Raw genomic sequence first — 14,244 nt, 5'->3', positions numbered from 1 at the left:
TGAAAACTCTTTATTTAGCTTGCCATCATCTCATATCTTTAACTGCAATATCCTTTTCCTATGTTAGGAAACTCTGACACAGCGCTCTTTCAAATATCCAGTCGCTAACATCACTGTTTCTTGTCTGCCTCTCTCTACAGGCTCTGCCTTCTCAATCACAAACTTAAGCCCTTTATCTTCATTTTCAAAGACCTTCACATCCTATTCTTGTCCTGTCATCTATCCACCACTTGAATGTCAACTTATGCCTCCATGTCTGTATCTATCTCTTGTCTTATCCTTCGACTATAAGCTCTTCAGAGCTCCTCAGTTTTTAGTTCTGTTTTCACAGAGCACTTGGCACAAAGGTGTCCTGGCCTGTGATCCACAACTAGCACGTTTTGGCTTCATACTTATGATGAAATAGTTCAAGGGTGTCAAACATCTGGCCTCCAGGGTCCTTGTGGGCCAGGAAATTTGAGGGTGGGACTTTTGGGAAGTTTGCAGAATCTGGGGCTACAGGGTCCTGTTGGAACTGGCTGTTGCCGCAGGGAATGAGCAAGGGCTGTGCTAACAGCTGTGTTTTATCCTGCTGCCCCCACTGTGGCAAAGTGACTCCTGCTGATGCTTGCCTTGCTGCAGCCACTGTTTGTCCCGTGTATCCGGTCCTCAAAGAGCCCTTTAGTTTAGACTCAGCCTGGGATATGGGGTGAGTTGACACTTGATATAGCTCCTGAGAGGATTAAGGCATATACTGAACTGAGATTATGACCATGATGCCCCGCCCCCTCCACACATGTTACAGGTATTATGCAATTACTTTGAGACCAGCTACACGTGCAAAGTAGCTCCTACAGATTAAAAAGCTCCAACTAGCCATAAAGTTAGACCTCAAAAATGTGTGCTAACGTTATAGCTGGTTGCTATTTACCTTTAATTTGCACATGTAGCAGGGTCTCCCCTGCTGCTCAGTGCCCTGTCAGCTGATGGAGGTCCCATTCACAGTGGTGCATCATGCCCAATGAAAAACCCCTGAGCCCTAGAGATTGTAGCACCTATGACCCCCAGGGGCTGAGGTTTTCATGCACCCCTGAGCCCTAGGGAAACCTCTAGACCGTGGAGAACCACAGCTGCCATGATCCCTAGGGCTTGGGGGGGTATGAAACCCCTGAATCCTGGGGACAGCAGCTGCGATTCCTAGGGCTCCGGCGTGTGGGAAACCCCTGGGTCTCAAGGATCGCTGGAGGATCAATTACCCTACTCTGGGAGCGTGGGGAAACCACTAAGGCTGGAGGATCACCATGATCCTTTGGCCCTGGGGTATTTTCCCACATCTCTGGGGCAGGGTGATCACCTCTACTACAGTTCCTTCCCGGGGTTTTCCTGAACCCCCAGGGTGGAGGCATCGCTGCACCGGGGAGCATCTGGTTCTGGGGTTCATGGGGTTCTCCTGCGGCCGGGAGCCTATCCTCTGGGGCTCCCAGCCACAGGAGCCTGCCTGCTTCTTTGCCTGTGTCAGGGGAGTCTGGGATCAGGCTCGCTGGACACCAGCAATAAGGCATGATGGGATCTAATGAGCGATCTCACAGTTGTGCCTCCTGTTATGCACGTTTGGCATGGGGGGAGGTGCAATTGTATGAATTGCAGATTAGATCCCTTCTCACCTTTACCTGCTCATGTAAAAGGGGCCTACATTGTTGCAACATAAGCTTTCTTTTTCAAGTTAAGTACTTCAGGGTAGGGACTCCTGCCTCCATTGGTTACAGTGCTGAGCATAATGAGGCCTCATGACTGACCTGGGACTTTGTCAACTACTGCAATACAAATAATAAATGTTGGATTAGAACCATTGCATAGCTCTTTACACTTCATTGGAGCTATGTGTCAGTTTACACCAGATGCAGGTTTAGTTTGGTACTTTTATTTCTGTCTCATAAGGCAGTACTTATTGCCTGGATTTTACTGAGTGGAAGTTGTATTATGAGTTATAGCACTCACTTCTGTTCTTAACTTTATCTGCTGAAAAGATGCCTTTTGTAAATATATATGTATTACAGGTAAAAATAAAATATAATCCATGTTTTAAGTAAATATTTTGATGTCTACAGTTGTATTAAAATTTAAAGGCACCTTCCAGAGTAATGATCTTAAATGATTACCTGTGACCCTTGCCATTTTAATGTTTTTAATACCTTCGGTTTGTTGCATTCATATTTTTAATTCTTACAGTGGTTGCATAATTAAAATATTTTTATAAACTTAGAAGAGTTGGTAAAAAGTCTAATATTTTCATTTTGTATTTTTCTCAGGTATATGATGTTGATTGATGGCAAGAATGAAGTTTATATGATTGATAGAGATAACTCAGTGTTTCATGTATCAAACCTGGAGTTTCCATTTCGTAAAGATCTTCGTACACACTTAACAAATACTCTTTTGGATGGGGTAAGTTGGTCAAATGTTTAAATTATTGCAGTATGTATGTAATTCCTCTTTTTAGTAACACAGTCAGACTTTTGGGCCTGGAACTGGCGAATGCAAGGGTTACAGGATTATAGTTTTTTTTAGTGCCTGGTAAGGTATGCTTACTGCACTGATACGTAAACAGTTGTTATTTGGACTGCTTATCAAACTGCAATGATGATTGCATTGGGCGAGGAGTGGTTCACTTTCTTTCAGATTGAAATCAAGGTGTTGAGATGGTAACCCCTGGAAAAAATGTGAGGAGGAAAGTGTAACAGAATAAACCATCAAATATTTGCACTTGCTACCTTGTCATTGTGATGTGGTTAATGTTGCAGGTGATTTCAGTTAACTTGTATATTTTCATGATTTGTCACCCTTCTTGTTGAAAGGGTCTGTTGTTCTGTACACTTGCGTTGTTTTGCCAAATCTAATAATTGCATCGTGCCTTATACGCTGTTTACCGTCTGTGTTTAAAGTTTCTCTCTTATACTAAAGTATTCTGCCTATTAAGTTGGTGTAAACGTACCTATGAATAGCACTTGTTTTGACTGCATCTGGAAACTAATTTATAAAATAATGCACCTGTATTGGTATATAATAATTCAGCCCAGCCTAAACAGGCTTTGTGTTGACCTTTGGTGTGAATCCTAGCATGTGGGCTAAGCAAACACAACTCTGGTGTTGGAATCCTCTCAAGGGGAAGGGTGTTATGGTAATGACATTGCTGTTCGCTTCCTTTGATTGACTGGGGGACTAGCATGTTGTCTTGTCAAGAAGTCTGATTGGTTTGCTTTTATAGCATGTGCCCATTGCTTTCCTTCTTAGTAATTGTGGGAAGTATCCTGCTGTTGTCGCTGCCATTTCTTCTGCTTCTGGAGCTTATGAGTGCTCTTCACACTTGTGCTAGTGAATGTGCTAGAGCACCTAAAACAAATCCCAAAGCTGTGATGTTGTGAAAGGGAATTGTTGCAAGGGGATCTTTGCTCTTTGAGGAGCTGTTTTCCAGGTTTGGAGAGATGAGCAGCAGTAGAAGACTTAGAAACTGGTCATGGCAGAAACATCACAGAAAAATAGGGCTGGCAGGGACTCCAGGAGGTCATTTAGTCCTGCACCCTGCTCATCCCAGACAAATGCTTGTTGAAGACACACAAAATAAAAGGACAGACGTATCATTCCAGCCATACCTAAAACATCAAAAGCCTAGGGATATTTCTAGGATACTATTAAAAGGGTCCGTTATAATTACTGTTTTTGGATAATATGCAGTTGCTTTTTTTTGTGGATTTCACAATAGCTGATTGCTAGGGGCTACTGACATGTGCTTGTGTAGAGTCATGGTGGAAAGGGCATTCTGTGGATTGAGATAAATATGAGGGTTTGGGATTGGTGGCTGTTATGGTCTTGACTTGGAGCAGCAGATTAGGGAATTTAGAAGCTCTTGTGTTTCTAGTAAATTAAAAAAGAGTTTAAGGTGGTTTTGTTCTTGACAATGTGTAAACTTGGAAGAACTCTCAGCTGCTGCCTGTTTCAGGTTCTACATATTTAAGGATATGCTAAACAGGATCGTTATGCAATTTGTAAAACTTTGATCACTGTAATGCACTTTAATAGCTTAAAGTGTTATCAAATTATTCATTAGCTGGTTGGGGAAGCTTCTCAACCAGTCATTGCTAGTTTGGGGTTCTGTGTGTTATGCCAGGACAGAACTTTACAAGTTCTGTAATAGCCAGTGCTTTATAATATAACAAAATGGCTTGCCTTATTGGTATGAAAATATTCATAAGACAGGGTCCTTTTCCATTTTTTTCATTAAGTAGAAAAGCAAAAGGGAATGAAATTAGAATGTCTTGGTTGGTTAAAAAAACCATGAAATAAATTTAAAACTTTTCGTGGCATAACTCCTTTTTCCCAATTCAAATTTCTAAATGAATTTAAGTACAGTCAATTAAAAGTAATGAAAACTGCTGCTGGAACTTGATGTATGTTCAGATAAATTTATTTTTCAATATCTGGAATTTGTTTTATATTTGAACTTCTCAGTAGTTCTGTCTAGTAGCTGGTTTGGATGTTTGTACTGATGAGATGTTGATGAATTTGTTTCTATTAGTGTCCTTTACGCTGGAAATGCATACAATTGATATTTTTTTAAACCCATTGGGTGAAATGGCTTTTTTCAGTAACAGATTGCTAATTACTGCTGGAGGACTTTTGAAATTAATTCCTTAATTATAAAATTAAGTAGTTGCTTGTCTTCAAGTAGACCTTGTACTTCAGAACAATGGAGGGATAGAAAGAAGTAGCCCAAGTGGATATATATAATGACTTGTAACAGCCTGTAGCAGTCTACTGTTTTCATCAAACTTTATTAGTGGCATATTTACCATGACATAGCAGTCAGCAGTTTGCATTATTGCAGTTAATTGCTGTAAGAACATAATGTTAAACTGTGGGAGCACTACTTTATAATTTTGCTTGTATAAATAGGAACATTTTTCTATGAATGTATTGACAGTTTTAGCAACTTTGGACAGAATTGGATCTGTTGTTTGTAAGTATTTATATTTGAGTTTCCCATAACAGTTCACTTCAGGTCGAAATTTGCTTGCATGGTCATACATATTGAGTGGTCAGGTGAGTGAGTGGGGAAGATCTCCTGAGACCCTACTTTACTAGTCTCTTTTAGCAATTGCGATTATTTTGGCAGAAGATAACTTAAAGGCAGTTTTCTGCAAAGTTCCTCAAAACATTGCCCAGAGGCATTGTTTAAGTACAGCGTGAGGTATTTCTTCAGAATCCAGTTGGGCTGGCTGTGGTGTTAGCCCCAGAAGTAAAAGACTTTTTTGAGGGGAGAGCGGGGATTAAGGCTAATTTTAGCAGTCCTACATGCACAAAATTAGGTGCTCTCAGGAATTTTCTTGGCATCCTGTTGACTTGAGCATTGGAATAGTAGAGTAGTTGATGTGGTGGGCACCCTCGGGCTCACAATCTTTCTTTTGCTGGTTTGATCTGTCTAATATTTGTTTGAACAAGGCTTTTTTGCATTTATTGTAAATATAAAGCATACAAACTTATTAAAATTGTATCCAGGTAGTGAGGTGTGCTCTAATTTTGTTATAACTGCCAGGATATTTCTTTCATGTGACAAACTAATTGTCGGCCATCTATGTTTTTTTGAGCAATACATCTGGTATTCAAACCTGTTTACAAGTTTGACAGAACGTCCAATAGAATTCAACCTTTTGATGGTTTCCATAGTAACTTAAGTGTAAAAGACAACAAAGATGCACACTGGTTTTCTCACAGCATTTAAATTGTCAAATTGAATCTCTTAAAAATGAGCAACGCTGTTATTAGGTATAAGTGTTGGTTTATTTCAACCTTCAGAGAAGCAATATGAATTTTTTTTTTACTTAACAAAGTTAGCTGTGTACAGACATAACAAGTAAAATAAAATGGGAACATGCCCATGCCTGATGATGGCACTGCCCTGGCCCTGGCCAGCATGCACAGCTTCCTAGTGGAGCTGCTCCCATTGCTGCCTAGATACTGCTTAGCTTTTCCCACCTCCAGTGGCTTGTTGTCTTCCTCCTGCCCCTGCTGCACTGCTCCAAGTTGCCTTCCAGCCACTTGGCCACATGCAGGTGGCTGCTCATTGCACTGGGTAGGCAGAGTGGTGGAAGGCACCCAGGAGCTGGAGCCCTGCATGCTGGGGCAGGATCCACCTGGCTGTAGTTTCCCCTCTGCTTGGTAGGGTGTGTGATGCCTGGCACATGTCTCTATGGCTTCTGCGGCTGCCTCCCTGTGTTACCTGCTGCTTGGAGCAGCACAGCATGAGGAGGAAGAGCCACTACAAGGAAGGGGGAGCTGGAGCAGCCCTGCCAGGAGCTGTGTGCCAACGCCGGGATGGTGCTGTTTGAGGGCATGGGGCAAGTGCAGGCAGGAGTACAAGATGGGCTGCCCTGGCAGGAGCAGGTGGGGTTTGGCCCCATGCAGAACACGGGGAGGGTGCAGCTGCAGGCCACATACAATCAATGGGTGGGCTTAATCTAGCCTGCAGGCTGTATTTTGCCCACCCCTGGACTAGGAAGATACTCTTGCTATAAAATATGAGTTACCATGCTTCTATTCCAAGTGTATAAGAGAATTTATCCTGTTATGGAGGAATGATAAGTGAAAGTGGAAAGTAAACTGGATGAAGTTGATTTTTTAATTTGGTGGCTTTTAAATTCCTTCTTCCTTTTCCTGTCAGAATAGCTCGATGTGCTTTTGGATAGAAAGTACTTTTCAATTCATTACTGTTTAGCACATTTCATTTCAATTAATGTTTGAACAACTTGTTGAATCTTGCAGTACCAGGTATTAGCTTAAAAGGGGAAAGATTAGACTAGAAAATATTGAAAACAATTGTCCTTTGTTTCTACCCTACGGAAATTTCATAAATCATGGGATATAACCTAGTAAATAAGTTGTCACGTTCTTTATTTCAAAGCTTAATATAGTTCAGAGATCAGTTAGCTTTTGTGCATATTTATACTTCTAGTATGAGAGTGTACCTGTGTTTTTCCCACTTGCATAAGGCGCCGTGTATCGATTCAGTAAAACTGATTGGACCGTAATTTAATCATTACTCATTGAAGTGAAGCTGAACAAAATTTGTTCAGTATTTACTAATTGCTGGTGATCAGCTTGTTGCTAGTTAGTTTGACCTTTGATAGTCATTCTTAGATGATGCAATTATGTGAAAGTAAGTCCTTAAAAGGAAAAAAAACCCAGTATTTTCTTGTGTAGTTATACAGATATGCTGGATGTTAGGTTGCAAACCGCTCAAGAATTGTGTGAGACTCCTGAGCAAGTTTTAGGAATTGTAAACAAACTGTGAGGTAAGTGTTCTCATTTAAAGATGTGACAGCAGACGTATAGAGAGCTCAAAGATGACCATCGTCAAACATAGGTGTATGAAGTTAGTTCTCTAAGTAAGAATGGGCTGATTCTTCACACACTGAGTATTTTGGGATTTTAGTCTTAATTTGGCTTTACATTTGAAAGTTTTAGGGGGTGGAAAATCATACCAAGGGTCGGCATCAGAACTAGGATTATTCCCTTTTTCTGTCCACTGCTTGATCCACACACTGGACTTTTACTCATGTGACCTGAGCCAGGGCTCATAAAAGTTTAGCTACAAGCAGCCAATTGGTGGTGAACTTGCAACAGAGCTGTTGATGTCAGTTGTAGTTTGGCTGGCAGTCCCTCTTCTAGATGGGATATGGAACGATGTTCTAAACATCAAGAGGTCATCTGTTTGTTTGATTCCCAAAGTCTACCTCTCAGTCTGAGAGCTTTTTCTACTTGAATTTAGCAAATTGAGACCTGTTTTTCTTTGATATTTGAACTGTCCTGAGATTCAACTTCTTTTCTAAATTAGTGTTTCTCACCCAAAAGTCATGACCCAAAAGTGGGTTGCAAGAACATTGTAAAGGGTCACAAGAAGGTCCCAGGGAATCATGTGGTTTTCCCAGGCAGGCTGCAACACTGGCAGCCTGCATGGAGCCAGCATGCAGCTGGGTGCATGGCAAGCAGGCATTGTAAGAGCAGCCCCAGGAGCCAGAGAGGAAGGGAGGGAGGGAGGGGGCAGAATGCAGCAGCCAGAGGGGAAGGGGGAGGGAGACCGTGTGGTGGGGAGGGAGTTGGCAGCAAACTGATAAGTATGCTAGTGGGTCCTGGTGTGAAAAAGATTGAGAACCACTGTTCTAAATGATAGGCATCAAGTTTGGCATGAGGATGCAAAGCTGCAGGCCACTCTGCAGTTGCTAGGGCTGTGCGCAGATTCTGTCTCTGATTCAATTCAACGGAGATTCGGCCCGATTTGGTGACCAAATCTCCAAATCCGTATCGAATCAGGAGACCCTTTAATCTCTCTGAATTGAATTGGCGAGATTCGGAAAGATTTGACGATTTGGACACAGATGCAGCTTTAAATGTTTTTTCTACATGCTTCAAGGTACCAGATGGCTTGTCAATGCTGAGATGGTGGGATGGATGGAGCACTGCACAGGAGTGTGGTGGGCTCCCCAGAGCACTTGGCAGCAGACCCAGAAGTGGACTGGAAGCACTTCCGGTCAACTTCCTGGTTTGTCACTGAGCATGCGGGGGGGTCCACCCCCTCTGCGCACCTGTGGGATGCTCCATCTGCCCCACCATCGCAGCATTCATGAACCATGCCTGGTACCTTGAGGTATGTAGAAAAAAACACTTAAAACTGTGTCTGTGGTTGAATCGCTGATTCTCCGAATCGGCATCGAATCTTCATATTCCGATTTGGACAAATCAGATTGGGGACAGTGATCTGAATCAACTAATAAAATCACTGTCCCCGATTTGGGCCAAATATGAATCAGATACAGCCCGTTTCGCGCACCCTTAGCAGTTACCTCTCCACCTTGCCTTTTGGAAACTGGTTTTAGTCTTTTGTAAATTTGTTATATTCTGTCATATCCAACAAGCAGATTCACATCTTCCTTGAAGCAGGCCTTCTTCACTCAAACCTCTTTTCTTCTTTGATACTGAAGTTCATCAGTGATTTTGTATACCTCAAATTGGTCTTTCACTCATCTCCATCTACCTAAAAGCATTTCCAGCTTGTTACCCTGTTCTTGTGTACAGCATGCCCCCAAATAAAACATGCATCTTGTTTTTGGAAGGAAGAATATAGAAAAAGATTTTTCCAGTCATGGCCAAATGTGTAATGTAGAATAAGTCCCCTTGGAAATATAAGTGTGTCCAAGAAGTGAGGTATCTCAGGAGACAGTCTGGGTAAGGTAGCAGGCAGCAGGAACCTTCTGGTGGGGCAGGAACTTCCTGTTGCCTCAGCAGGATGGTTTCCTGGGACACCACATTTCCTGGACACTTTATGTTCCCAGGAGGACTTACATACGCGGTTAGGTCCCAGACCCTTGCGAGGGCAGTAGCAGGGCCGTTGGTTCTTTAAATAGTTCTTCATATAAGTTCCTGTAAATAAAGTTCCTCTTGTTCAATATGAGATGGAGATGGATACTACCAGCAGCTCACTTGCTGCTTCAGGCACAAGTTAAGGTACTCAGCTGTGACATGGTTAACACAGGACTCTGCTTCTTCAGTTTGCTCAGCCAAACACAAGTGGCCGCCATTTGGACAGCGGTCTGATGTACAAAGTGCCTCCAGGTGTATTTCCTTTCCAGTAAAGAAAACAGTTTTCCTGCTTAAGGCATGCATCCCAGTTTTGGGGAGCTGAGTTCTGGGGAAAAACATATGTTGTGTGTTCAGGAAAATATGGTCTATCAACACAATAGAACGATCTACACTATCACCCGTCTGTTTCTGGCTTTATCTGAGCATTTAAAAGATTAAGCTATTTCAAAATATGTAAAAGGATAACACACACTTTGCCCTGTGTGCTCTTACACTGTGGCATACAGTGCGTATGCCCCAGCAGACATTGTTTTGGTGCACATGTGGTATGTGCATGCTTGTAGTGGGATCCACATTGACAGCAACATCCTGAAGAACTCCTGGTTACTGTAAGCCAGGGGTTGGCAATGCATGACTTGTGGAGCCATTGGATCCAACTTGTGAATTGAGGACTTTGGGAGCACTTGGGGACAGGGGGCTTTGACCGTGCTGCGCCTCAGCTGGGTAGCAGAAGGGGCTGGGTCCTAGTGCTGACCTGCCTTTGACCATAGCTGGGTCGTTCTGGCCTGCCACTGGAATGCATTGCTGACTCCTACTGTGGGGTAAATAACTGTTTTATACTGAAAAATAGAAGCCAAACTTCTTTATAGTTTTAGATTCTGCTGCATAAAGGCAGTTTATAGCCCCTGGCTTTTGTGAGCCCACAGTCTGGTTCTGTATTTAGCATGTATTTCTAGCTGTCTTGGTTTTTGATATAGTAGCAATGTAATGTGATAGTGAAATTAAAGGGGCAGATGAAGTTGGTTAAAAGGAGGCTAAAAAAGGAAGTAAAGGACAGATTAAGGACTTTTTTACGCAGTCAGGACTAGACATAAATACTGCTTACTCCTGCTGGAGTCATGTCCCCATATTGTCAATGAAACTTGGTCTAAAAACCAAGCTTTAAAGCTGCCACTGGTTCTTCATGCCAGCTATGTTACCTTGGCATGGGTCCAGGTGTCAGTTCCTAGCGCTGATTTTTTTGTAATATGCTATGAAATTATGCTCTACAACCCCAGAAGGTTAGCAGAAAAGGAGATTAACTATGTTGCACAACCTTGACAGTTTATATCAAATAAGATAGCCACTGGAGCTTGCTCTCTGGTTAACCTTGAAGCTCACAAAATTAAGGTAGAAGTTAATGACCAAGTGGCAGAGAACACATGCTAGAAAGCAGTGGTGGTCGAGATTCTCTTTCATTGCTCTAAATTTTGCATTGCATGGATTACAGTATTCCATAGATATTTTGTGGTACCTTTGTTTACAATGTTGTGTCAAACTAATATTTTTGTTTCTAAAATTATATTCTGTTTCAGTGATAATCTGAAAAGTTATTTGGTAAAAATGACATTTTAAAGCTATGTGTTTGATCATTATTGACTTTCAGGTTAGATATGATTAGTTTGCAAGTAAAGGGTTTTTTAGCAAACACATACTACACATTCCGCTTGCAATCTGAGAGAGCCTGCACCAAAATCAGAAGTTAATGAACAGTAATAGTTATGCATGATTGAGAAAAGAATGTGTACTATTTTCATGGCTGCATTAATTTAACAGCTAAGAGGGATAAAAAGTAGTAAAAATACATTTAGCAGAAAAGTAAATATATTTTAAATATATACACAGAACAGACTTGTTAACCATTATCGCAGCAATTTGGATAGTTGTTCAGGTGAGTGTGTCAAGCTCATTTTGAAAGTAAGTTAAAAAGATCAATTACACAGGTTTTTGAAATGTTAAAATCTAATAGCATATTAGAAAGTACTGAATATTTCAAACTTCAGACTGCTTTTGTAAACATCTTATTATTTCATTATATCCTATTACAGGGGTTTCAGCCTTTTTGGGTCAGTGTACCCCTGGCAGCCGGTTAAGAAGGCAGGAGTCCCTCAGTGGCCAGATGAGTGCGGGGGGGAGGGGTCCCCCAGCAGCCAGTCGACAAGGGCGGGGGGTTCTCCAGCGGCAGAAATGCCGGCATATCTCCATTTGAAAACCCCTGTCCTATTATATAATCCCTACTTCTGGGTTCACAGCCTTTATGCCCAAAAATAATACATTGCTTTAATCTTTTTTACATGTGTGAAGTTACAGTACTTCTCTGCTTCAGTATAGTCTTTCCAAAGGGTTTATGAACTCACACCCTAAGTTTTTTCTTATAATGAGAGATGAGGAGAGGTATTGTATAGAATATGATTAGGTGCGTTGGCCTGGATGACTGACGTGGAGCTAGTCCATGGTGGCACCTCAAACCAGCCCTATGCACTGCATGCAACCAGAGACGTGGGGCAGAAAATCTTCCAGTGTTTTATTTTTCAGTGTGCTAAAATTAGTGTCAACAGTTTTCAGTGCCTTTGGTTTTTTTTCTTAATTTTAAACAAACAACGCAAGGGAAGTACATGCTATTGTGTATTGTCTTTACATTTTACAAGTATTCCAATAAAAATAATTTCTTTCCACATAAAGCTTTGAACTAGTTTCAATATAACATTTAAACCACATTAAGTGTGCTGTATTTTTAATTTTTTTCCAAAACAAATATTTCAGTTCAAATACTTGTGGCTATTGGGACATAAAATTAACATGGGGGTACTTTTTTATTTTTGCATACTAAATATAAGTCAAATAAACATGCTAAATCAGATCACACTCTATTTAAGGCATTGTAAAATTTTCCAGAGAACTCGTATCTCTGCATACAGCATGCACCTGCCAGCTCCACACAGCATGTGGAGCAAGTTGGATTGATCTAGCATTGATTGCATGTGGCATGTGGGCCCATTCTAAGACCCATAGGCAGCACCTTGCAGGCCCCAGGATAGACCTGGCCTGTGAGCTGTATCTTTGATACCCTGGTATGGAAAGTTAAGTGACAGTGATAAGCAAGTAGGGAGGGTGATAGAATGCAGATACAATAATCCTATCAAGGCAGAGGACAAAAATTCATGAGATGTATATATGAGAGGGTGAGGTCATTTGTAGCGTCGTAGCAGGAGCATGGAAACGGTTTGAATGGAGCAGAGCCAGTCAGATGCTTTGTTAACCAGACTGTTAGAGGAGGTAGTGTACTTGGGAAACGTGAGATGGAGAGACAATTGAGGAGGAGGTGGAGCAGTTAATGAAATGTGTCACTTGAATGGCTTCTCAGGTTTTTTTTTTATAAAAGAAAAAATATTTCTGTGAAACTAATTAATGGCTGAACCCTTGGGCCTTTATTTTATGTAGCTATATTAGTGTGTACCATGCTGAAGCCTCGTTAACTTTTTGATGATGTGACTTCTAAACTGTAGATGTTTATTCAGTTTAGTTAACGTGTTTTGACAGCTAATGTAGGTGAAGTCTTAGAGAAGTAGACCTTTGTTCCTCATGTTTCTTATAGGAGAATAACACCCATTCAGTGACAAGAATTCAGTCAAGAATTCCAGTTCTTTCCCATCTTGTCTTCTCACACACACAACAGTACCACCTCACACTCTTGAGTTGGAACACCACACCTTCTTGAGGAAATAGTATTGGAGTTGCATCTTTTTCCTTGACAGCCTTCCAATGTCTGACTTTTTATGTAGAAATATGACAGGGCTACACTCTATCACTTTATACTGCATTACTTGAGCATCTTGTCAAGATCCATATGGATAGTGTATAAGAAAACTTGCCTCCATGAGAGTGCTATCTTATATGTATAGTAGAAGGGTGTAATAAATGTCACTCTTTCAAGAGAGCACACATGCAAGAAAAACTTTTTTGTAATGGCCCTTCTGCAGGTAAGTATTAAACTCTGTGTTTTTATTACATTGTTGATGTTAAGATGACTGTTTTTCCAAGTCCCTTGTTTTGGGTCAAATGGGATTGGAATTTTAACTTTGCCTAGTTAAATTCTTCAGACCACTGCATTATCATTATTATGCAAGAACTAAGAATTATAAGTATGGTTTACTTTTGAAAAGAGGAAGAAAACAAACGTGTCTTTAAAAAGTTTGATAGCATCTATTACAAGTTCAAGAAAGTAACAGCTGTGAGTTAAGAGATGTCAGTATCATAATTATAAAACATGGATGTATTTTTATTTCTAACGTAATTTCCAGAGCTGTTTTGTATTCCATTTGTTAATTGTTATAATCCATGCATTTGTTATTGTGGGATATACTCAAAATATAATATTGGATATTAAACAGCTGTTAAACTGGAAAAATGAAGAGAACACTGCAGGTTACATGATATCAAGTAAGCGCTCATATTTCATGAGAAGGACCTATCTGTAGCAATGTTAACCTTCTATATAGCCCAGGTTTACAACATGGATTGCTACACATACTCCTTAAAAAAGGCAGCAGTTAGGACTTACATTATTGTGTTACTATGAGAGATGTGATCAAATGATGAGTACCATTACACATGATTTCCAAATAGCGGTATTTTCTGAGGGTGGAAAACGTACTTCTTGGTTGGCTTATAGGGTCAAGGCACAAATGGCACAGGACAGGTATAGGAAGGAAATACACCAGCAGAAGATAAAATAAATGTGGAATATAAAGATAATTATTTGGAATAATGCTTTTTGTCTGGTTTGAGTTTTATTTCCTCTGTATTTTCCCTGAG

At 40.9% G+C, this 14,244-nt stretch overlaps 1 protein-coding gene across 5 annotated transcripts in view; it reads left to right on the top strand.

Moving 5' to 3' along the window:
- The window catches only part of RNGTT (RNA guanylyltransferase and 5'-phosphatase), a 381,871-nt gene that overhangs the window by 130,119 nt on the left and 237,508 nt on the right, over positions 1 to 14,244 (top strand). For all 5 annotated transcript variants that reach the window (XM_059731910.1, XM_014600584.3, XM_059731918.1 and 2 more), the window contains one exon: positions 2,289 to 2,424. In XM_059731910.1, the coding sequence (XP_059587893.1) occupies positions 2,289 to 2,424 (136 nt within the window). The remainder of the gene's footprint in view (positions 1 to 2,288; positions 2,425 to 14,244) is intronic.

The sequence above is a fragment of the Alligator mississippiensis genome, chromosome 1 (assembly GCF_030867095.1).
Source record: "Alligator mississippiensis isolate rAllMis1 chromosome 1, rAllMis1, whole genome shotgun sequence".
Lineage (NCBI taxonomy): Eukaryota > Metazoa > Chordata > Crocodylia > Alligatoridae > Alligator > Alligator mississippiensis.
The sequence above is the reverse complement of the archived record's forward strand: the minus strand, read 5'-3'. Positions and strand labels throughout refer to the sequence as shown.